Source organism: Ornithodoros turicata, chromosome 5 (assembly GCF_037126465.1).
Source record: "Ornithodoros turicata isolate Travis chromosome 5, ASM3712646v1, whole genome shotgun sequence".
Taxonomy (NCBI): domain Eukaryota; kingdom Metazoa; phylum Arthropoda; class Arachnida; order Ixodida; family Argasidae; genus Ornithodoros; species Ornithodoros turicata.
The window spans coordinates 56,410,606-56,433,703 of NC_088205.1; the positions used below are offsets into that span (position 1 = coordinate 56,410,606).

General features: G+C 41.9%; 1 protein-coding gene across 3 annotated transcripts in view; it reads right to left on the bottom strand.

Annotated features, from left to right (window-relative positions):
- Positions 1-698: 698 nt before the first annotated feature.
- LOC135394481 (phosphopentomutase-like) overlaps positions 699-23,098 on the bottom strand; it is a 55,966-nt gene continuing 33,566 nt past the window's right edge. For all 3 annotated transcript variants that reach the window (XM_064625237.1, XM_064625239.1, XM_064625238.1), the window contains exons 7-16: positions 22,667-22,856; positions 21,933-22,030; positions 21,699-21,793; positions 17,746-17,828; positions 14,496-14,589; positions 13,837-13,966; positions 13,658-13,760; positions 7,550-7,636; positions 2,775-2,914; positions 699-888 (exon numbers count right to left, since the gene is read on the bottom strand). In XM_064625237.1, coding sequence (XP_064481307.1) covers positions 786-888; positions 2,775-2,914; positions 7,550-7,636; positions 13,658-13,760; positions 13,837-13,966; positions 14,496-14,589; positions 17,746-17,828; positions 21,699-21,793; positions 21,933-22,030; positions 22,667-22,856 — 1,123 coding nt within the window. In that variant the 3' untranslated portion in view covers positions 699-785. The remainder of the gene's footprint in view (positions 889-2,774; positions 2,915-7,549; positions 7,637-13,657; positions 13,761-13,836; positions 13,967-14,495; positions 14,590-17,745; positions 17,829-21,698; positions 21,794-21,932; positions 22,031-22,666; positions 22,857-23,098) is intronic.

Below are 23,098 nucleotides of genomic sequence, written 5' to 3' on the forward strand. Positions count from 1 at the left end.
AGTTAAACTACTGTAGAAGTAGTTAGTGGCATTCACTGGTGTAAGCTCCTTCCTGTTGCAAAGAGGTGAAAGCGTCCTCGAACAGTGCAAAATGTGGAAAAAGGACGGGAACCGTAATGAAGGTCAATAACCAGGGAGATATGGGGCGCTGTGACCCGTTCTGGTGCTACACGTGAGAGCGGTTGGTTCGAATTATGCGGTGTATACGGTCGTCCGTTCCAATTACCGGGAGGTCCTCCCCATTGAAGTACATGTGGCTTGGGCGGGACCCAGATGACAGTTCGAACTATCCGGAGGTTAGGCGATATTAAGCGGTTTTGAATTAACGAGATTCCACTGTACGTTGTCTTTGAGAGAGATACAGACATCTGATAATGAACTGAAATAGTGTTTGTAGCAAATTCACCATCTGAGGAATAAGTGTTCACATCATGCTGCACAGAATTGCTTTCTGTTGGTTTGCGTTTTGTCCGACAAAAATAATGAATCCTCTTGCTATGCCTATCAATGATATCACAGAGACTAAAAGCTTTATAAGGTAACCCTACTTTACAGCAGTATTCACTGCCTTTGGGGTTTGAGAATTCTGCATGCAACATAGCAAAATTTACACCTCATAGCTGCCAGCATGCGCTGCAAGCACGTCATGAAATGGAGTACAGTGAAATGTACAATATTGTAATGCTGTAGGGACAAAGTTGAGGGTAAAGCTCCTGTTTTATACATTTGTCTGTACATCATAGGGTGATAACAATCCTGAAACACAAGAAATGCCTGAAGGCACCTTAGTCACTCTTGGGTATGAAACCATTGATCTCTGGTTGGAAGCACTCGCTAACCATGTGTCCGCAAATTTCTTTGAGTTCTTGAGCCAGTGCTTGCCACTCCCTGGAATAGAAGAGTGTTCAATAAACACGTGTTATTAAAGCTCAATGGCAGTAGAAATCACATGTTTTCAAATAACTGGTAGCTGTGATATTGCATATGGTCTGTTCTAAGCACTCTGTAAGACGATCCATTGTGTGAATAGGATTCACGATCTTCATGCAATCCCAGCAATAGAGGAGACTGCACAAGGTAAGTCAGCCGTGGAGAGCAGCAGAATACAGGTGAAGTACATTTCAAAGCAAAGTTAAGGAAAGGTCACGCTCACTCTCGAGACTGCCTACGACCGCTGCACGTGCAGTAGAGCGGCAGAACAAATGCAGCATGGAAATACATTAAATTCAATAGAGGTGTCCATCAACACATCCAGTGTCCAGTACTTTCATACACATGGGATCACAATAAACAGTCATATGTTGTTGCAGTTGTCGGTAAATGAACTGAGAAAACCCAACCGTAAGCAGATGATCCAAATTAAAGGTCACATCCAGAAATTGAAGAACTGAATACCACTGCTTCTTCGGTTTTGGATATAACCTGTCTCTCAAACAAGGGAGAAACTGAGGAATGTGACGTTCTCATTTCAGATAGCTGTGCTTAAGTAGTAGTTCAGCAGTAGTTAAGTAATCTAACTTTTGTGAACAACAATAATGCAAGAAAGCATACTTCAAAGGAAAGTCATGACAAATTAGAGTAGTGCATGACAAGCACTTTAATGTGGAATGTGCCACATAGGGGAGGGCCATCCTTTCCTGACTTCACTAAAGCAAGTGCATGTGTAAACAACATTTTGGAAAAGCAATGGAGAAAAATTATTTTGTTAAGTCCACATTTAGTGTATTACGAGAGCTGCTTACTTTTCAACGCACCGCACACATGCAAGGTAAAATAGCTTAAATATATTCCATGAAACTGTTGCTCTGCACCACAGCATCTAGCCCTACCGGGTTTAGCTCTGTATCCTTGCTGTGCACGAATTGACCTACGTTAATGTTCAAAGTTGTACATTATTTTGGACTAACTTGCAATAAGGCCTTTTGCTTTCAAAGCTAGAAAGTAAAGGATCAATGATCAGGGATTGGGGATAAGAGGGAGAAAGGGATACTCATCACAACAAAATTATTGTTGTTCTTAGGGGATCGATTAGTACTATACTTAGCAAGATGCAAGGCATTGGATAGTGGCTGGCTATTGGCTATACGGCAAGCAAAAAGGCGTTGACAACACCCAATATTTTTCGTTGGATTGGGTCCGTGGGGTTCGCGGTCCTGGGGTTCCCATTTGGGTAGGGTTCAACATGATAAATGATGATGATGATGATAGAGTCGCAGCTGAAAAAACTAATGCAAATGCTTATAACGAATTATTTTCAGCCCTGAGATGTTTTGATGCTTGCCTGTAAATCAATATTTTTTAATATGAACGAGCTTCTTATATTTCCAGCTTCGCATGATTGCAAACACGTGGCACGACTAAACTAGCCATTACGCATCTCCGATGCAGCCAGTACGCGCTGTCAGCGCATCAGGTCCACATTCAGAGAGACAGCCTTTGGCTCGAACTCCACTTTATTTGAATTAAATCGTTAGGTTCCCCTAGAGTCTGAATTGATGGGATTGCCCAGAGGCTGTCTCTCAGTGGGCTACACTCCTACAAGGTACAGGTGAAGCCGATTCACTGGACGATTACAGACAGCGAAATTTTGCAAATGGCTTTCCGAAGTTGCTGAAGGTGTACAAGCAGGTAATGCATGTAATTATCCCATGAAGACTGTAACACATATAGCCTGAGGAGCCTGAAGAGTATGACAGTTAATACTAGAATCAACTACTTGTGCTGTCAGCACATTACATACTGTCTCCTTATCCACTTCAATAAACATAACTCACGTTTCAGGGAGGAATGGCTTGGAACAAATTTCACTGTAGTACTTTATCTTGGGTTCTGTGCCACTTGTCCTAATGGTGATAACACAGTCATTCTCAAGGTAGAAAGTGATCATTTCACTTGAAGAACTTGTAGGCAGTACCTATACACAAGAAACAAAAGCTATAAACAGATTCCATATGGATAAGCTTTTATGGTGACAAAAGAAATGTACAGGTGCACACATGCTGATACTTCAAATCAACTGTTACGCACTTTGGTAAAGGCTCAATAAAGTTTCTTATAATAATAAAAATACAAAGACGAGATTTCCGACAATTTCAGGTTTTTATAAGACATGTTCCTCCCCAATTCTAAACTGAAGCAGGCCTCCAGATATTTTGACTTCAGACAAATTTTAACCTGTGAAGTAGCACTGAACTAGAGCAGTGGCAGGTGATGCATTGAAGGAAAGGTGCAGTAACCACATACAGTGCCACCACACTATTGCTTGCAGGGCAGGAAATTATTCTTTGTTTTTCTGTTTCTGTTATGGTTGCAGTTTATTCTTCTGTGCTGGGAGGTCCACCAAGTTCACTTAAAGCTAGCAAGGCTTTCACATCTACATTCTGGAGTGATCACTGAGTTGTTCAACTTACAGGAATTACTAAACTTGGCACTTCAGAAAAGCACAGAAACAAGTACATAAATACTTTAGTCAAGGCCAACAAAGCATATGCCACCCACGAAACACTTTGATGTGCCACAATGGTTCAGTAACTGTAAAAATAACTAACAATAGCTATGAAACGTGTCGAAGCAACACGAAACAGATGAGGATGGACAATGTGCGAAGCAATGTGTAGAAACACGGGCAAGTGGGTCGGAGTCCATGTTGAAAACGAGCACGCAAAACGAAGACTGAGAGCACACACAAGCTCAAACTAGCAGCGGAAGCAGCAAACAGGCAGACATTGTGTTAGCCACCTGTCTGTAGGACTTTCCAAGGACGAGATTAGCTTCTTGGGCAGCGCGTGAATGTGTCGCAGTCTGTTCCCACAACACATCCACTTCCCCCCCACTCCTACCCTGTTCAGTCTGTTATGTACAATAAAACTTCAGTTGCTACCTGGAGCTTGTGCATAAAGTCAGCCTTCGTTTTGTCTGCTCGTTTTCAACATCGTGTAAGGTAATGCTGTCCATGTCTGTCCTCTTCTGTTTTGTGTTGCTTCAACATGTTTCAGGTCAACCAACCGTTTCAGATCATCTTGAACAATTGATATGTGCCACGGGAAGGCTACAAATTCCCAAAAAATTACCACCATCCTATTGCTGGCCTTACACCTGTCAGAAGAGTTGCTGCAGTGCTATAAGTGCTCAAGACTACAGGAAGCCAGTTAACAGTTTTACAACATCTTGCAGAATTAAATAGCTTTTCCCCAAATGTGCAGCATGCAGAATTTCAACGCTTTTGACGAAAAAAAAAAACATTCCATAATGAAGTCTCTTATGTCACACACAAAGCATTGGTTTTAAAGGAGCAGTCTAGAGGCACGCAACTTTGTTTGTTTTTGTTCGGTACGGAATGTTAGGCACCCGAAAACAGTTTTCCCACAATTAGTGCAACCGTAGCAAAATTGGGATGCCTGCAATAGCCCTCTGAATCTCCCGTGCGCAAAACACCCTCCTTCGCCTTCACGATAGACACGTGATGAGCTCCGCCATGCGCGTCCCTATGTCACGTGAGTGGTAGGGACGCACCACATTGGACCTGGGATCACATGATCGAGGTGAGCAACACCGCTCAGGCCGGAGCATCTGCTACCACTTCTGAGACGGCAGGCGTCCTCTGTCTGCGTGATGTCCGAAACGGAGGATTCGAAGGCTGTCAATGAAACGACCTCGATTTTTTGGGACCGCTGGCACCACGGGAAGAATGAGTGGTGCAGCACAAATCTAACTGTGTGTTGTACAGCGATACTCCAGCGCTTCCCGACAGTGTGCAGCCCGTCTGACCATTTTCACCACACAGTTGGTTCAGTGGCTAACAGGTGGCGCCACAATAGCGCCGTCATTGCTTCCTTTCTGCTACTGTGAGTTTTGACATTGCACAGAAGCCACGGATATTACTCTTGTGATCGCAACACAATCTTATTTTGTCGGGCTGCATATATAGCTTTGTTTTTCAAAAAACGTGATGTAAATCATATAACGAATAGCAATCAACAAGAAACAGCTCACAATGTTCGTAGCAGACAGTTTTTCCTACCAACGATCGAATGAGGTGGCTCTCGACCAGGAACGGCACACTAGAACGGGTGTGGTCTGCAGTTTGGGCGCTCCGGCCTGTCACCGCGGCAGCGGTTTTGCAAATTAATTGTGCCACGGTGAAACAACTTCGGACAGAAATATTTTGTGGGAATGGTTTTCACATACTGCTTTACAAGATGACAGCAGTTTTTGGACATGTTAGATATCACTATAATGCTCCTTTAAGACATTGAAAGGCTTTAAAAGGTTTTAAAAGGACACATGCTTGTGATACAGGTGACAGGTCTCTATTTTCTATTCTCACACACAGAGGTTTCTTCCGTTTACTGTACTGAGGGTGTCTCACAAGATATGACCGGGAGCAAATAGTATTGAAAAACGAATGATATTATTCAACACTTAAATCGAAGACTTACAGGCAATAGGTGCAAGTGCACTTGCACCGTGTGTAGTGTGTTCAGTCATTCGAGTACAAGGGCTCATATACCCAGTGTTAGGGGTAACTCGTTACTGTAACTAAGCTATTTTCTTTTCTGTACCTTTTAACATAACTCATTGCTTTTGAACACCAGTAACTTCTTGAGGAACTAGTTCTTTTTTTAGCTAACTTTTTCAAAGTAACTTGGGGTAAGTTGGGGTAAGTGAATGCTACAAATTCTGTTTTGGCCGTACATTAGGAGACTCAGGTGACGTTCATCATGGCGCTGAGCAGTTTAGGGCAGAGGGCCCTGTGTATGTGACAGTGTATGACAATGACAAAGGGCACTGTGTAGCAAAATTAAAATTTGGTACAGCTCTACAAAATGGCTCTACGAAATGTGTTGAAATGTGAGGACAGCTCATGTGACCTAAACTTTCAATGCCTGCTTTGTGCGCCACTGAAGAAACTTATTATGAGATCAAAATCATTAAATGCCTCCCTAAAAAAGAACATAAAGGCACACTTCTTTCATTATATCAAATATTTTATATAGTTTTCGTATATCAAAACTATTATAAAATGTCATACACTACCCATTGCGAGATTAAGATCTTCATTAATTATAGAGATGTCAAGAACTAAAAAGCATATATTAAGTAACAGGTAGTAACTTGAAAGTAACTCATTACTTTCCCAAAGTACCTTAGGGACTTCAAGTTCATTTTCATTACCTGTAACTTCGTTAGTAACTTAGTTACATTTTTGCACAGTGCCTTAACAGGTAAAGGGTTCCTTTTGTCGAGTAACTTCCTTATCTCTGCACATACCATCCTTGTATCAAATCTTGTCACCGTAGACAGAACAGCCATCGCGTAGCAACGTAAGAAGTGCGAGAGCTCATGTAGAAGCGACCTGCTTCTGTTGGTTACAGGTGGCGCTACGTGTAATCGTAAGCCACCTGTTGACAAGTTTTCGTCACTTTCAGCTACATTAAGGACGGCTGCTTTGTCTATATGTTGAGGAAAGTGTGTTTTAGGTCTCAGTCTAATGGAGGCTATGACGGATGAAGTTTCTTCATCACCTCAGAGTAGTGATTCCGACGCACAGAACATTTCTCCAGCCGAAAAAGGTCGTAAACGGCCGCAGAAGCAGCAGGCTTAGAAACGAGTTGTGTGAGAGTGCACAGCAACTACAGCATGCTGTCACGAACTTGCCAACCAGTGAAATGTAGGTCGACGTTAACAGAACTAATGAAAAACATGCAAACAGCACAACACGTGGGAGTATCAGTCAGAAAGGCTGTAGATGTCTGCAGACTCCTCCGGTACGTCACAGAGGAAAAGAGGCCCGTTCTAGAAAGGTATCTATGTGTCTCTGAGCAGGTCACAGAAGAAACTTAATCCTCCTGTGCTTCTGTTCCATTTCATTTAGAAACTTTTTTGTTTCTATACATTGGGAAATGTGGTCTTGTGATACACACATGTGGTCTCTTTCAAAAGTGGTAAAGTGTACCCTTAGTAGAGGTCATAATGCTTATGTTGTTCCAATAATCGCCATTGCGATCACACACAATACAACTGTGTGCTCTTAAAGCATGTTTTCATCATGAATTCATTAGCTTTCTGCATGGGAAATATTTTTAAAAGGTATCACATATCATTAAAGCGTATTATCTCTTAACCCGGCAACACCATTTTTATACTTGTACCATTATTGCCCATAAGTATTCTATTTTATTACCTGGGAAGTGTATTTAAAAATTCGTTTTGGTCTGCCTCCTGTGTTTCAATGCAACATAATTAGTGTAATAATCGCAATAATCTTTTACTGCACAATGGGTGTCCATATCTGCGAGCACCTGTATGCCATGGTGGTTGGTGCTGGATGCAAAGCCTTTCTTTCTGGGCTCAAGAAACACAGAATCTGGCAATATATTTTGAAAATACAACACCATTTGAGCACATGAAACTTGATAACCCCAAGTTCTAAACAAAACTGACTGCTTTGAGGGAACCGGCAATGAGGTACACCATCAACCACACTTTACCAGGAAAGCATCTCAGTTCTATTGTTGAGGAAGCCAAAAAACAAAAATACATCACATACCGCTTTGAGGTCAGGCTGTGTGCTGTCGTATCCAGTTGTGAGGTCCCTGATGTATCTCACAGCATATGGACCGAATGTGAGGGGGTACTATAAATATAAGAATACTTGTAAGGAAGAAGGAAAGTACACTTCTTGGGATAAGTTATTTTTATAATTTGTGAATTTTTTAAGCTTGCTGATGTGCCTCATCAGAGGATGTTCTTTCTGTTCCAGCTCTGCTACTATTTAGCATAATTACAATAGACTCTTGTGTTTTCGGGTTTTATGTTTTTCCAAAATTGCAGGGATGAAAATGTGGTTTTATTTCAGGAGCTGTAAATATAGTATAAAATCAGGCTGTACAGATATGGGGTAGAAAATAAATGAACTGAGCGTCTCGCATTTCAGACGAACAGCAGATGCCGAGAAGTTGTGATGAATGCGCAGTGCTTAGTGTTCTCCAGTGTCTGTTTTGGCGGTTGATTTTGCACTTTGGAAAGTTCATTTTTGGGTTTCACCCTAAGTCATGATGAAAATTGGGGGTAAAAACGGGTTTCACAGGATTTAACTGAAAAAGATAAGGCTCTAAGCATAATCCAGTTAGAAGCATTCAGAATGAAGTCTTACAAAAAGCAAAGGTGTCAGAAGTCCCTCACCACAGGGTGGGCAAGCTGAAGTTTGAAGGATTGGTTCATTAAGGGCTTTCTGAATAAAAAAAAATGTATTTAAGTGAAATATGCTACACAGTGCAGAATGACTGGAAATATGTTACAACCTAGTAAACCACTAATACCCAGGAGACGTACCAAATTGGTCTCAAACATCGTGGATGTCACACAAGTTCTGCAGACGTTTACTGGATGTCCAAAAATTTACATCCCATTCGTCCCTCATACAACGTTCCCTGGATATACCATGGACATATTTCAGTCAAAAACAAAACGACAGAAAAATATGACAAACAAGGCTGTCATATATTGGGACCTTGCCGCCTGTTGTAGATGTTGTAGGTGTTCGTCGCGTGTCGTTCTGACGTCTGTTGCACATGTCTGTCGTGTGTCGTTCTGTCGTCTGGTGTGCTTTGTTGTGTCGTACGCATCTTGTCGTATTGTTGTGTGGTGCACAACTAGTTCTTGCTGGTTGCAAAATAATGCTGATCTCTCAGTAACAGGTGTGATCTATATATATACAGTAAAACACCACTTGAGCGAACGTCACTTGAACAAACTATTCAGGTGAAAGAATTTTGCTAGAATCCCCCACTGGAACTCTATTGTAAACAATGTAAATAATTTCCAGTTTAACGAATCCCAGTGCAGTGCAAATTTCAGTTCTACGTATCTTTTCTACGGCCCCACTGCATGCGTCTTGATTCATCTTGGCCGCCACCATGTTGGCTTTGGACTAGAACTTGACTAGAACGCCAAATTTGGGTCGCAGCCATAGCCGCAGCAGTCAGAATGCAGTCACATGTAGCAGAATGGCGCATGACAGACCAGAACAAATGTTCCAGTTCTTTCATCGTTTCTGTGGTGTGTGTGCTTTGTGGCCTTTTGTTTTTCTCAGCAAAATATGTGCATTACACAAACAAGTCCGTCATTAGACGAGAGACAAAGTTTTACGAGGTTGGGACCACGGAAAGTGCGAAGCGGACACTGTGAAACAACGCCACGGTCTGATTTGCGAAAGTGATGGTTTCTGCTAAGTACCAGATCTCAGTGCACTTGTGAATAATGTAAAATAAATATCTTTAAATATCGTTTCGGCACCACAGCTTTATTTTAATTCGTGACAGCAAGCTGCCCTGTACTCATTTCAATTTAGTGAACTTTCACTTAAGTGAACTGTTTCTTGATATCCCTTGAAATTTGTTCAAGTGAAGTTTTACTGCAATTGCATGCAAACATACAAGATGAGGGTCTGTAGTCATGAACTCTTTCTCAGAGGTCAGCATTCATCTTGAGTGCCAGTTGCAACAGGTGATGAAAGGTGGTATGATCAGGCTCCAATTTATAAAGTTTTTTTTTTTTACACAATACTGCACAAGCTGCTGTAAGCAGTGTTCGGCAGTGGGTTACTTGTAATCAGTTATCAAGGAATTATGTCTTAAATAAATGCTTTCAGTTTGAATAGTTTACATGTGGTACCTGCCTTTGAAATTGTATGGGCGAATAGGAAGTTCTACGGCAAAAAGGTTGTTGCACTTTCCGTTTAGTCATTTCAATTTTCATACTTCTCTTAAAGTAATTGCATGTATACTGCAACAACTTAGTTTGTTTAGAATTTCCTGTTTCTCCTTTACATATAATCAGAGTGAACGCTCATCGCCTTTCACTATCCCACGTCAACTTGTATTCGAATTGATGGTCAATCTTAACTGCTTACAAGTAACTTCATTCCCCAGGACTGTTCACAGCATCATGTATACTGCGTAAAAAGTGTAAATGACACTAGCATAACTTTTAAAAAGCAAAGTTGAACCTGCTTGCATGATGTCCCACATACGTTCATATATCCTAAAAAGACGTTCCCGGGATATTCGGAGGATCTACAAATGACTAAGAAGTGCTAGTCGACAGAACATCTCCTGGATGTGAATGGGCTCTGTAGCGAAGTCCGTGGGATATCTCAACGTCCAAAATGGGATATCCTGTAGACATTTTCTGGATATATATGGTTTGCTGGGAACAGTTTCACCTTATGCGGGGATTGGGAGCAGTGCTGACCAAAACCGTAAAAACCTCTAAAAATCATTATTTTTGGCTCTACCGGAACTGAACCTAACCGAAAGTATTTCTTCTACTGCTGAACCGAACCAGAACTGAAGCGGTTCAGGTGGAATGCTTGCTTTGGCAAGTCATTCACTGTTTCTCAACAGTATGAGTAAGCCGGTGACCGAAAGTATTTCTTCTACTGCTGAACCGAACCAGAACTGAAGCGGTTCAGGTGGAATGCTTGCTTTGGCAAGTCATTCACTGTTTCTCAACAGTATGAGTAAGCCGGTGTCTTTTGCAAACCATGTACTGCACTTTCAATGATTCTACTACCTTTTGCAAATCTTATTTCAAGACATTATCAAATACTTTCAGTTGACGAATTCACGAGCACAAACGCAACTGAACGATGGTTCAATGTGGCAAGGGCTTCCTTTCAATGTACCAAGTTTCCCAGCTAGAGATGTCAGTTTATCGTGTTATTGTTTTTTTTTTTTTTGCTCCTTACATGAAGCTTTTGCCTTGATAAGTAGTAGTATTTATGGTTTATCTGTCAGACCATGAATTTAGTACAAAGTACTGAGTCATTTGTGATCAAAGCTCATTTGTGGCAGTATATAGTTCCCCAGAAAGCTAAAAATAAATAAATAAGGACTTGCTTGATTTCTTCAGAATTTCCAGCATACCCCAACAACACCGAATATCCACTGGATGTACGATTAATGTCCTAACGTCCGTGGTCGGATTTGTCTGTCTGATGAATATCCCTCCAATATTCAGCATGGATGAAAAAAATAAAGCGCGGAAATGATATCCTTAGGATATCCAGAAACGGACATGTGCGGTGATCTATATGCCCCAAAATCACGTGGCAGTCCTAAGGATATCCGATGTACGTCTGAAGCTGGATGTTGGAATATCATGGGGATAACAAGTTTCATCTGACATATATGCACACTCACAGGTCCAAGTGGAGAAAGGACTCCTCAGGGACGTCCGAATGACATCCAATATTCTGCGCTGCTTGCCCATGACATTGTTTTTTTTTTCCTGTGAGATTCAAGCGTTTGATGTGACATATTTAATGAAACTATACTTTTTTTGCACCGTTAACACGGATAGACAGTTAAAAGTTAAGGGACAACATGCCGAGACTGAAACCGGAATCAGGAATTTCAACATTTTCGAAACATAACTGACAAGAAAAAAATGACGTAGCTGTGAGGGCATAATCCCCCGCTCCTCTAGTTATTGTACCTCATAAACACGACTTTCCTTTTTCGGAAACATCAAAGAACCAGCATAGTGGTATTTCTTGGAATATTCAAACTTGGCAAGGAATATTCAACGTCGGCGAACCGACACAAAACGAACAATGAACGATGAGAGCCGAGAAATTAAGGGGCTCTCCCGTTGGAAAAGTCCACGAGATTCTGGGCATTTACTGTGTAGACCATTAACTTAATGTAGTCCAACAATTTCATTTGATTAGTTAGATTATTCACATTAATAATGTAGCATGTGTGCTTTAAAATTAAGAATGTATTACCCAGACAGAACACCATCTCCTACGGACGTCCGAAATAGATCCCAATTGTTATATATGAAAATGGACCTCCGTGGGACTCCCCTGAGATATTTATGGACGAATATCTCTAGCCGTATATCTGCAGGAGGTCCTGTTATGGCTGTTTCACGGATTTTCCGAATCAGCTCCGTGATGGGATGCTGTACGGATCATGTATTGCAAGAAAGAGAGAAACGGGGGACGATTAGCACTGCACAAATTCGACTTTCTATGAACCAACTCACTTTCTCAAACCAAATGAGTAAGAAACAGAGACACTACCTCCACGGTGACTTAATACGCCAAGCAATTTCTCATTTCACTGTTGTTTGCGTATGCAATCGAAATAAACTTAGACATCTCACCCTTCATTTCGACTCACAGCGAAAAGGGCTCTCGAATGTGTAGAAGCTCGCAAGAACACCATGTACATACAGTGTCTGTTTTCTGTTTGGAAGTGAATGCCACTTCATTTCCAAAGCTTTCCGGCTGAGTGGCCCAATCTCTCGTGTTTTCTTTTTTCTTTTTTGAACCGCCACGCTTATTCTCCTTCATGAGGAACAAGCCGGAGCAACAGAAAACAAAACCACCGGCGACGGTGGCAGATGTTAAAAAATACCGGAAAGACACTTTATATTGTACTACAGAGCGTATACTGAATTCTAAAAGATAAAAAAGTAACACTTGCTCGAGATACACGCTGTGCCTGCTCTAGAAGGAGCATTAGCCGGAATAAATATCCATAAAACATCCCTCTCTCATCTGCTTAACGTCCTTATGGATATCCTTCGGACGTCCCAGAGGACGCCTTCTTTCTCTCACTGGGACGTGTGCGCGTACATATACTGGACAAATCTCATTATCTCCAGGATATGTCAACATCCATCTTCAGACGTACATGGGATATCCCTAGAAGAGCCATGTGGTTGTTGGGCTGAATGTCTGTCGGCCATCAATGAGGACTCCTTCTTTCTCTCACTTGGACCTGTGAGCGTACATATATCGGACGAAACTCGTTATCCCCGGGATATCCCAACATCCAACTTCTGACGTACATCGGTACATCGGACATCCATAGGACAGCCTTGTGTTGTTGGGGTATATAATGGCAAGAACCACTCAGTAAAGTTCTGTCTTTTCTCCCACCTTCTCTCTCTCCGACATATATTTAATTATTTTTCAGCAGATACTGCTATTCTGCTGTCATAAATGTAGTGTTTCGGCAACCGCGAAATGTGCTTCTGAGCTCGCTTCCAAGTGGAATACATTGTACCGTTCCACCAGGTACTGCAGTCTGTCTCTTCACTGTTGTACTGTTGTCTTTCACCGTTGTGCTGAGGCTATACGCCCTGATAGTTTTGCCACTGCACACTGCCACTGCATACTTGTCAGCAAAATTTCGTTTTCCAGACTGTACCCAGCCTTAATGCGGCCTAAATCATGTTTGCCCTGTAATATCAGTACATTTAAATTTTTAGCTTTCGTTATCGAGTTCAAACCTTTATTTTTTCTGCTCTAGTCCCGAGCCTGAACTGAACTGATATGCATGAACCCTAACCAAACCCCAAAATTAATGGTTTCAATCCCTACCCTATGGCATTCAGTTAATTAGGCAATGGCCAGTCTCTATGTGATTACCAGATGCAGACTGATTTGGAAAGAGTTCTGCCCAGAGGGGTAGTGGCAGAACCAGTGAATATGTTCATGTGAAGTAAGAGATTTTCCTTACTTAGAAAAAAAAATTGCTCCAGTAAATAGTAATTAGTAGCTCCAGTAATTCTGACACCCCAGCAATCAGTGAAATCCTTTGGGAGAAATCACCACAAGAACAGGAGGAGATGTACTCACCTTACCAGCACCACCACAATTGCGCAAACGATGAAACATCTTTTTGATTGTGGGCTGATGATGACAGATGTAGTATGATGAGCAGCAGACGTGGTAGCCATACCTTCACAAATTGAAATACTATTTTTGTCTTTGGCATTTTTCATTAAAGAAACAGGGTTTTAAAACATGATGCGTACTCTCTGTAAATGTTGCGAAGCTGATCTGTCAAGGTTAAGCTTCGTGTTTCCAAGTAAGCAACCATCTGTGCTACATGCATTGCTGTAGTAACACCATCTTTGTCCAACACATCAGTGCCGCACATGTACCCTGAAAGAAGGATAGCAAATAAACAATCCTATGTGTTAACTTGAAGGACTCACAACCTACAACATATGTATAGGGCCTGACTTTTTCGGGTTTTATTTTTGGCCAAATTCGGGGGGTAAATATCGGGTGATATTTTTCATTTGAAAATTCGGGTGTATTCGGGTTAAATCCCGTTACAGCATATTCTGTAGTCAGGAATTCGTGTGTATTCGGGTGATTTTTTTTTGTTTATTAAAAATTTGTCTTAACATGAAACTAATGTTTAGCAATGTTATCAAACTTTATTTTAATGGACGCTTATGAGTGTGCCACGAGACCCGGATGTTTTTGGGTAGATTCGAGTTAAACCCGAATTTTAGAGATTTCGTTCGGGGGGTGAATATCGGGCGGATACGGGTTCAACCCTAAAAAGTCAAGCCCTACATATGTATAACAGGTATGCATGCATGCTATGTATACATGTATAGCTTTTGATTAACATTAAATAAACATGAACAAACAACATGTTTCATATGGTGGTTAAACCTACCGATTGCCTCTTCAAAAGCAAGCAATACTGTCTTTCCTTGCTTTATAAGTTCAATAGCCTTGTTTGCCATCCACTTAAATCCAGTCAATGTCTCCTGAAAGATTTTAGCAAAGAAAAATAAAAGCAAAAGTTTAGCTGCACTAGTACATTGACAGTTTAGATTGCCCTAATGACACTGCAATTAAGTTATAGTCCCTACATTTACATTTATCTTACTTCAAGATCAATTCAATATATTCAACAACCATAAACATTTTTGCGCACATAATTTGCATGCTTTTTCTCCCTTCAAAACCTGGAAAAGTTGTTGGTGCACTAATTGCACGTGAACATTTGTAACAATATTGAAACAACGCTATACTCCCAAAACAAAATAATGTACCGGCCATTAGGGCTCCCGGTCGAGCCGCTATTGATGTTTCTACTGCACCGCAGAAGCACGAAAATAGTACTGGCCTACCGCACCTGCCAGGGAACTGTCAACGGTCGTCATTGTTGGGATGCAATATGGCGGGCTCGTTACTGCCCGTCCAATTGGTGAAACACAACGACACGGAACGACACTCGAAGTCGCCGCTAGACGCACTGACGATCGAAATAAGCTATCTTCGCCAACCTTATCACATTTGCTGTAAGAATTCATAGCATGTATGTACAGCGTTTCTTTCCACGCCTGTTTTGTGGTGTGACAGTATCGTCTATCGCGTCAGTGGACCATCGTCTGGACGCGGGGTGCAAACCAATGTTTTACCAACTGTGAAGCAGGTACACTCAGAGGGAGGCAAAAACCACTGTTATGCAGAGGCCAATCACCACAGTCCCTGAGAGGCGCTGGGCCAGATACCCCCCCACGTGAAACTGCTGGTGCGCAAATTACATGATTTTTTTTCCTTTCCACGACATTTTTTGCACCAAACTAGGGGTGCGCAAATTATGCAATGGCACAAATTATTCGGGTAAATAGGGTATTCAACATATTCAGTAAATAACGAGGAATCGAAATAAACAGCAGCATCGAATATCGCACTAGCTGACAAAAAGAGTTATTTCCACAGTACATAAAAACAACCAGCACATGTATTACACGTTCAGAAAGTAGACTGGTCTAAAAGGTCAGTCACATTTTCGTGCGTGATGCGATACCTACTTGACAGACAGACTTCTGCTGCTACACAGCGAATAATTTTTTTTTTTTAGGTTTCTTTGGCATAAATTCTTCACTATGTTGCAGCGGAGGTCTATCCGTCAAGCAGGTATCGCGTCGCGTGCAAAAGTGTGACTGACCTTCTAGAGCAGTCTACTTTTCTTACTGAAACACGAACAAGAGGCTGCATGCTTAGAAATTTTGCGCTTCAGGTAGGAACCAAGCAGTTTTTCAAGTATACTGCTTTTACAGTACACTACTGCAGTACTACATAAAGTTATGATTTTGTACTGCAGCGATATGATGCACATCCTCTTTAACGAATTTACTTTTACAGCACATTTTTTTCGTGGTCTCCTGAGTTCCGTTATAAAAGAGTTTCTGTTTTGCATTACCATTACTTGGTTCCATTACTGTGGAGAAACGAATGCATAAACGAGCACTGAGAGGTTCGAGGCCAGATAACCACGTGTGAAACAGCAGGTGTGCAATTTATGCCTTGTTTTCGTTTCTCTGCATTTTGTGTGCCAAGCTAGGGGTGCACAAATTATGTGATAGTGCAACTTGTGCAAGTAATGTGGTAGCTACCACATAACTTAATAGCCACAAACAATGAAGTTCCAAATATAATTCAAGCAATGTATGCAAATTTCAAATGGGGAAACTGGCTCCTGTAGCTAATCAAAGTACTGTCTGATCACGGTATGACATTAGTCAAACTCCTTTATAACGAACTTCAGGAGACTGTGGAAAATCTTCATTGTAAAGGTAACTTCCTTAAAACGGATGTTTCAAAGGAAAAATGCCTTAAAATTCTAGCAATCTTGTTTATTGGTAGGATTCCGTTGCCCTGATCAAAACGTACCTCAGACGCTCAACCTACAATAGACATGGGACCTTATCTATGTTTTGACCTTTTTACCCCTCGCAACAATTAACCGCAAAGCTGTGTGACGAAAACAGCGACCAGAACACGTGGAGGGAACATATCAGGACAGCTTCTGGCAACATTACACGTCACCATTCCGTAAGTCGGTTTCACGTAACGCCTGTGTGCTTTAGAAGAAGCTCGCTTTACGAGCGCTCGACTCACGGGTGGAAAGCACATGCTGGGCCTTTTGAGTCATCTCGCGAATTTCGGCAGCATAGGCCAAAAATGAAGACACAAAAGTGTTACAACCGGCCTCTTTCACTGACAGTAATGAAAAATGAGCAGTCATTGCCTATTTTCTTGCCTCAATTTTTCTTCTGCTTTAATTCTTTTGATATGAATTTTTTCCGCGACTATCGTTGCATTTGCTGACCAAAAGCGAGGGAGGCTCCGCCTCCTGGATGCCGGCCAATAGGAGGACGTGGAGGGCAGGCACTTCCCAAGCCCCTGCTCTCGCCTAAAAGATGGCACAGCGTTACCGTTATTTTGCGTGTCGGACATCGTACGCTCTGTACGGCCTGCCCACAAGAAGCAGGACACACAGTCGAGGTCCACGAATCCTGACTGCGCCCCACCCAAGTAACCAAGTCATCCGGTTGGACAAATGCCAGGAGGATGAACACCTGTTCTCTCTCCCCGCCTTATATGACACCTGTGGAACCATCATGTGGTGCTGAGCGCGTCACGTTGGAATGAGAAACGCTCTCAAAAAGTTTGCAATTCGACATTTGCTTGCAAAACTTCGATGTCAAGGTCGCGAATTTCGCCCTACCGACTTCAAAATCACTTCGTTATTTCGGTACATTCGTTATGAAGGAATTCGTTATAAATGTCCAAAGTATACACTGAATCCTATGGGCGCCAGACCAGACCGCGAAAAACGTTCGTTATAACGATCTTTTCATTATAAAGGCGTTCGTTGCAAAGGAGTTTGACTGTAATAGCTTGGAACCTGTTGATGTCATGCACTGCAATTCTAAGTGTGGCATGTCTTGTTAAGCGACTCGAGCAATACATGAGTACTTCTTTGCTTTTTGCTTTATTTCTTTGTTTATCTGACATGTCTGCGCTGTATGATAACCCACTTCCAGCATTTTATGGACATCTCTTACGTTTGCCAAGTCATACTTTCACGACTGCATTGCATTTGCAATATGCGGCATAACACTACTAACCTCAAAGTTGAATCCTTCTTTTGCAGCAATGGCCTTTAGGATCTTTGAAGACACAGTGCTGGCAATCATGTAGACATCCTTTGCTGAAATTTAAAACCAAAATTGGACTATATGTATATCAGATAAACAACAAAAATCGATTTTATGTAATGCTTGCATAGTGAAATATTCCCCATACAAAAGGAAACTCCCTTCAATCCATCTCACTTACGTAATAGATATCACGGGTGAGAAGATATACACCGAGTTACACACATGGGTCATTCTGAACTTTTCCCTTTTTTTTTGTGACAATGCTTGGAATCATTTAAACACATTTTACACTAAATATGATATAGTCACCGACCGATAATTCGGACTCCAAAAACTCTGACTTTCCAATTTTTGGGACAAAAGCGCTAGCATCATCAAACGCCCCATAAACCAACCCCAACAACACTGAATATCCTCTGGATGTATGAATAATATCTTAATGGATTTGTACGTCCGATGGATATTCTGAGGATATCCATGAGACGTACAAATTCCTTCCCAGTAAACCACGAACGTCTAATGGACATCTAGAGGATGGTACACAGTGGATATTTGGATATCTAGTAGACATCCGGATATGTCCAGCTAACGTGGAATGGATGTACTATGGATCGTCGGAAGCTCATCCATAACTGTATAGATGGATATCTTCTGGATGTAACCGCTGGACATTTGCACATCCAGTGGACGTGCTTGTGAGGCATTGCGACGTCTAATATACGTTCTATCGAAGTTCCTGTCGGATTAACATACGACAACATATAGACCAGATTGGAAATCAACTTTTTCAGCTATTTTGTGTGCGTGAACAGCGCAAATGCCGTAGCCGTGGCCGTACCCCACCCGACACGGCTTGGGCATTTCTCAGTAGCCTCTATTTGCGTAGTGGATGGAACATATACTAAAATACCAATAGTTTGGGATGTTAACTGTAGTGGGGGCGAAAACGTTTGTAACGGTGACGAGGATGTGTTTCTGCAATTAATTCGTACGTCTGCAATGAGTCAAACTGCCCGCTAATATTTCTGATATTCCTTGCTAACAAATATTGTGTTTGTAATTCAGGCTATTGTATATGATGAGGTTACCTACTGAGTGGAGCTGTCAAACTGACAGGTTTCCTGTGTTGGTGGAAGAGTGCTACGTAGATACTTTGCAGAGAGCAGGACGTGAACAAATGGAAAAACTTGCTTTTACTTGTTCTTCAATTTCTCACGTTCTCGCAATATAGATTCGCTTTCTTCTAGCACTATACGTAAAAATTACTATTGAATTGATAATCGAAACGTACGTCTATATTATCGTATGTTAATCCGGTAGGAACATCGACTGGACGTATATTAGACGTCGCAATGCCGCACAACCACGTCCACCGGATGTGACAAATGTCCCACTGTTACATCCAGAGGATATCCATTTATACAGTTATGGATGAGCTTCCGACGATCCATAGTACATCCATTCCACGTTAGCCGGACATATCCGGATGTCTACTAGACATCCCAAATGTCTTAGACGTTTGGATCTTTCTGGTATGTCTAACAGACGTTTGTGGTTTACTGGGTTAGGACATTATTTGTACATCCAGAGGATATTCAGTGTTATTGGGGAATGCATACCTGCCAACTTGGGAACATGCAAATTAGGGAGATTTCAAGAGGGGGGGGGGGGTAGGAGAAAGTCGATGTTGGGAGGCTTTTATTTGCATATGTAACAGGAGCAAACTTGACCTCAGCAGGCACATCAGGCACAAGTTTTGCAGCAACAGACTTTGCCCTCTCCAAGAAACTATCTAGGTGTCAAGTTGTGACAAAGCTATGACACTTTCGCAAAAGAACGTGAAGACACAAAACTATGTATCTGTTCTCTTTGCGATGCTGAACTGCCCTCACATTCAACACTACTCGTTCAGCACTACCTCAGTAATGTGTCTGAAATTCAAAAGCCCATCTGGACCTGCCAGGAGAGCTTAAACATAATAGTTGAACAAATTAGTTAACAAGTCATTAAAAAGTAGTTTGCATAATACGTCAGAACCATCAGTCACAGTTGTACATCGCTGTGGTCAGTTCAGCGCGCGTATCATGAGCTCTTGTGCGTGGTTTCTCATTTCACCGACAATTGAAGTCGACTTAGTTCAAAGCACAATCCTCCTCAGTGTTTCCAACTCCCACTTTGCATCGTCGGGAGTTGGGAACACCGAGGACGAGGGCCCGCGAGGATAACATTGTAGTCCTTGTCTTGCTTTCGGAAAGACTGACCTAGCTAGCACTGTTTGTCTTGGCATTTAAGGTGGTTCTTGTGCTTGTTCGACGTAACATGGGTAACAATGTCGGTCCACCCTCCACGCGGAATGCTGATGTCGCAGCCATTAGCCACATGGACAGCCGCAGAACACATGATGCCCTTCCTCACGTGTCCTAATTGATCTGTGTATTGCTTCAGAAGATACTTGTTTTGCTTACTGAGCCATGATATGCAATATGCAACGCAGAAACAGTGCAAAGGCACCTTTGTCGCCTGGAAACTAGAAGTGCTAGAACCATAACCCTTGAACTCCGTAACATAAAGGCTCCGGAAAGAGGCAGTGGCAATTGGGCTGGTGTTGGATTGACGTTTACGTCTGTGTGGCCAGAGAAAAAGCAGGCGTTTGAGATATAGAGGGGGAAACTGCATTTTCCAGGAGATTTGCTTCTCGGTCATACAATCGTACAAACCGGTCTGAATCCGGGAGTCTCCCGGATGAATTGGGAGAGTTGGCAGGTATGGGAATGTATTTCCACATCCAATAACTCTGACCACTCCTCCGGAGACGTGCTTGATCATTTGTACTCATCTGGCTTCGAACCTTCATGGTTCCTGGGTAGCTCCCCAGCTCCAAAAATACAGCCAAACAATGTGCTCCCGAGCACAATATTTCGTACGCCTTTGCGAAACGGAGGCCATTCCCGACATGACGCATGCACACAAGCGCGCGCGCGTGAGGGCATGCAGAGCTTATTTACATGAGGCAGAGACCAAACGCTCCGCTTCAGACACACTGAAACAGATGATATTTCAATATGCGTGTCTTCAACTACCAATAGCTTTGAGTATCGGAAATACTAAAATGTCGTCTTCAACTTCAAGTGAGGATATCAATATTACTGCAATAGTCTAGAATAAAATCAGTAGAGGCGAAGACTCAAATTCATCAATGATCAAGACTAACATGACATCGCCGTCTGGCACTTCGGTAGCATTAGCATCAATGTCGTCCTCAGCACCGACAACATTTAAAAAAAGTGCAAACGACACCAGCGATGAGCATATTGTTGATGGACCACCGTCCAATCAGCATAAATCCCGTCCAGTGGCAATCCTGTGACTACACTGATGAACGTGTACGAGGACACTACTGCACTCACTGAAGTTCGCCACAATACGCTGCTGCACATCCTTGGTGTGAAGCAAACAGATACATTTTCCTAAGCCACTTTGAATGTTCTTAGTGAAGTCTTTGGAAATAAGGTGGATTTATGCCATTCACTAAAAATCCGGACTGTCCGATTATTCGGACTGATTTGGTGACACCTAGCAGTCCACAAAGGTGGTGGTGTGATACATAGTCTCACAAAAACAAAGCAGCCAAGGACGAGCACGGAAAGACAGGCTGACAGAAGTTGATAGCAGCTGTGGTGTCAACCTGTCTTTCTGCCCTCGTCCTTCTTGGCTGCTTGGTTTTTGTGAGACTAGAAGTCCTAAAAATCAGTCAGCGACTGTATAGATATTTTTGGCCCACAAAAGTGCGTCTTGTACAATACACCGTTCTCAAGCTGCTAGACGTGACCTTTGTAATTAGGCCAACAGTACCGACCAAATGACAGAAAGAAAACAGAGGAATGATGTTTGTTTTAAGACATTATAAAGTTTAAACTTACCAGAGACTCCAGGAGACTTTTTACGAAGACAATGCCAAAGCCACCACCCGAGGAGTCCTCCTATCTCATTTCCAGTAAAGACTTTCCACTCACCACTGCAAAGCAGGAAATAATGTTACTTCTCCATACTCATGGTACAACTTCAATTCCCTGCAGTGTGCACCTGTACAGTGGAGCACAAATTGTATAGGTTTGTCTTAAAACAAGCATCTGGGTTGAACACAATTGACATGCCTGGGTTGTTTCTCTGCTACAGCAAGTCTGTCTGCATCTGGATCATTGGCCAGTATGATTCTGCTGTTTGCATTGTTCGCAGTCAGAAAAGAAAGGTCCTGAAAAGCAAACACAACAGCACATTACTGCAAGTTGCATGCTACAAAGCACGAGTACTTTCATGAAAAACCAAACCAAGTACGTACACTGAAAGGTTAAATTTCAATTAAGTGAAACATATGCCAAATGCAATAAAGAATGCAAGAGAATAAAAATACCGATCAGCAAAAATTCCAAGGACGAAGCAGCACATGAGCAGGAGAGTACGACAGTATTTCATTAGAGAATTTTCCTAATATTTAAGCTACAAAGTAAAAGAAAATGAAGGCTCTGGCATAAGCTGAGAATGCCCGAAATTCTTACTGACATTTCAAGTTCATTCCACTTTCTGCTTTTATGTGGTACAACACATATGTCGTGAGAGCAGAAGATCAGCCAAAGTTTTTTTCCATTTTGACAAACAGTGCATAACCGTTCATTGAAAAAACTTGCCCTTAATATGAGGACAGCCCTTGTACATGATATGAGGACTCACAGTGTGACTTTCGTAGTCATACACTTCTAATGTTACATGGAAATTTGCAGAAATGGTATGATGCTTAGCCCACTTAATTACAGCTCAATATGCATGCCCTTTGTTATTTGAATTTTGCTTGCCATCTATCATATTGCTATGTGACTGTTTACTAGCTTACCAAAGAGCTCTTTCCTTCTTCTGGGTTAGGGAACTGAACAGTTGGAAACTCTGGATCTGGGTCCATTTGCTCACGGACTGGCACATACTTCTTGAAACCGCATGTCTCAAATGCTTTCACTACATAAGAGTGGCCAACACCATGCATGGAAGTAAAGGTGAATGTTACACCACATTCCTCAGCTTGAGCCCTACAGAAGTAGAACAGACACTAACTGTCAAGTGGTATAGTACATGTATCAAGCATTTAATGAATTCTCAATTCTATCACCACTATTCAGTGCTACTGGTAGGTGATTTCTTTCACAACCTTTACCATGCTAGATATAAAACATGCTCAGTGTGTAATAATATAAAGAAATATCTACTGCAAATTGCCACATTAGACTAGAGAAATAGCCTTGTAAACAGTCAAAATATTCACATAACTCAT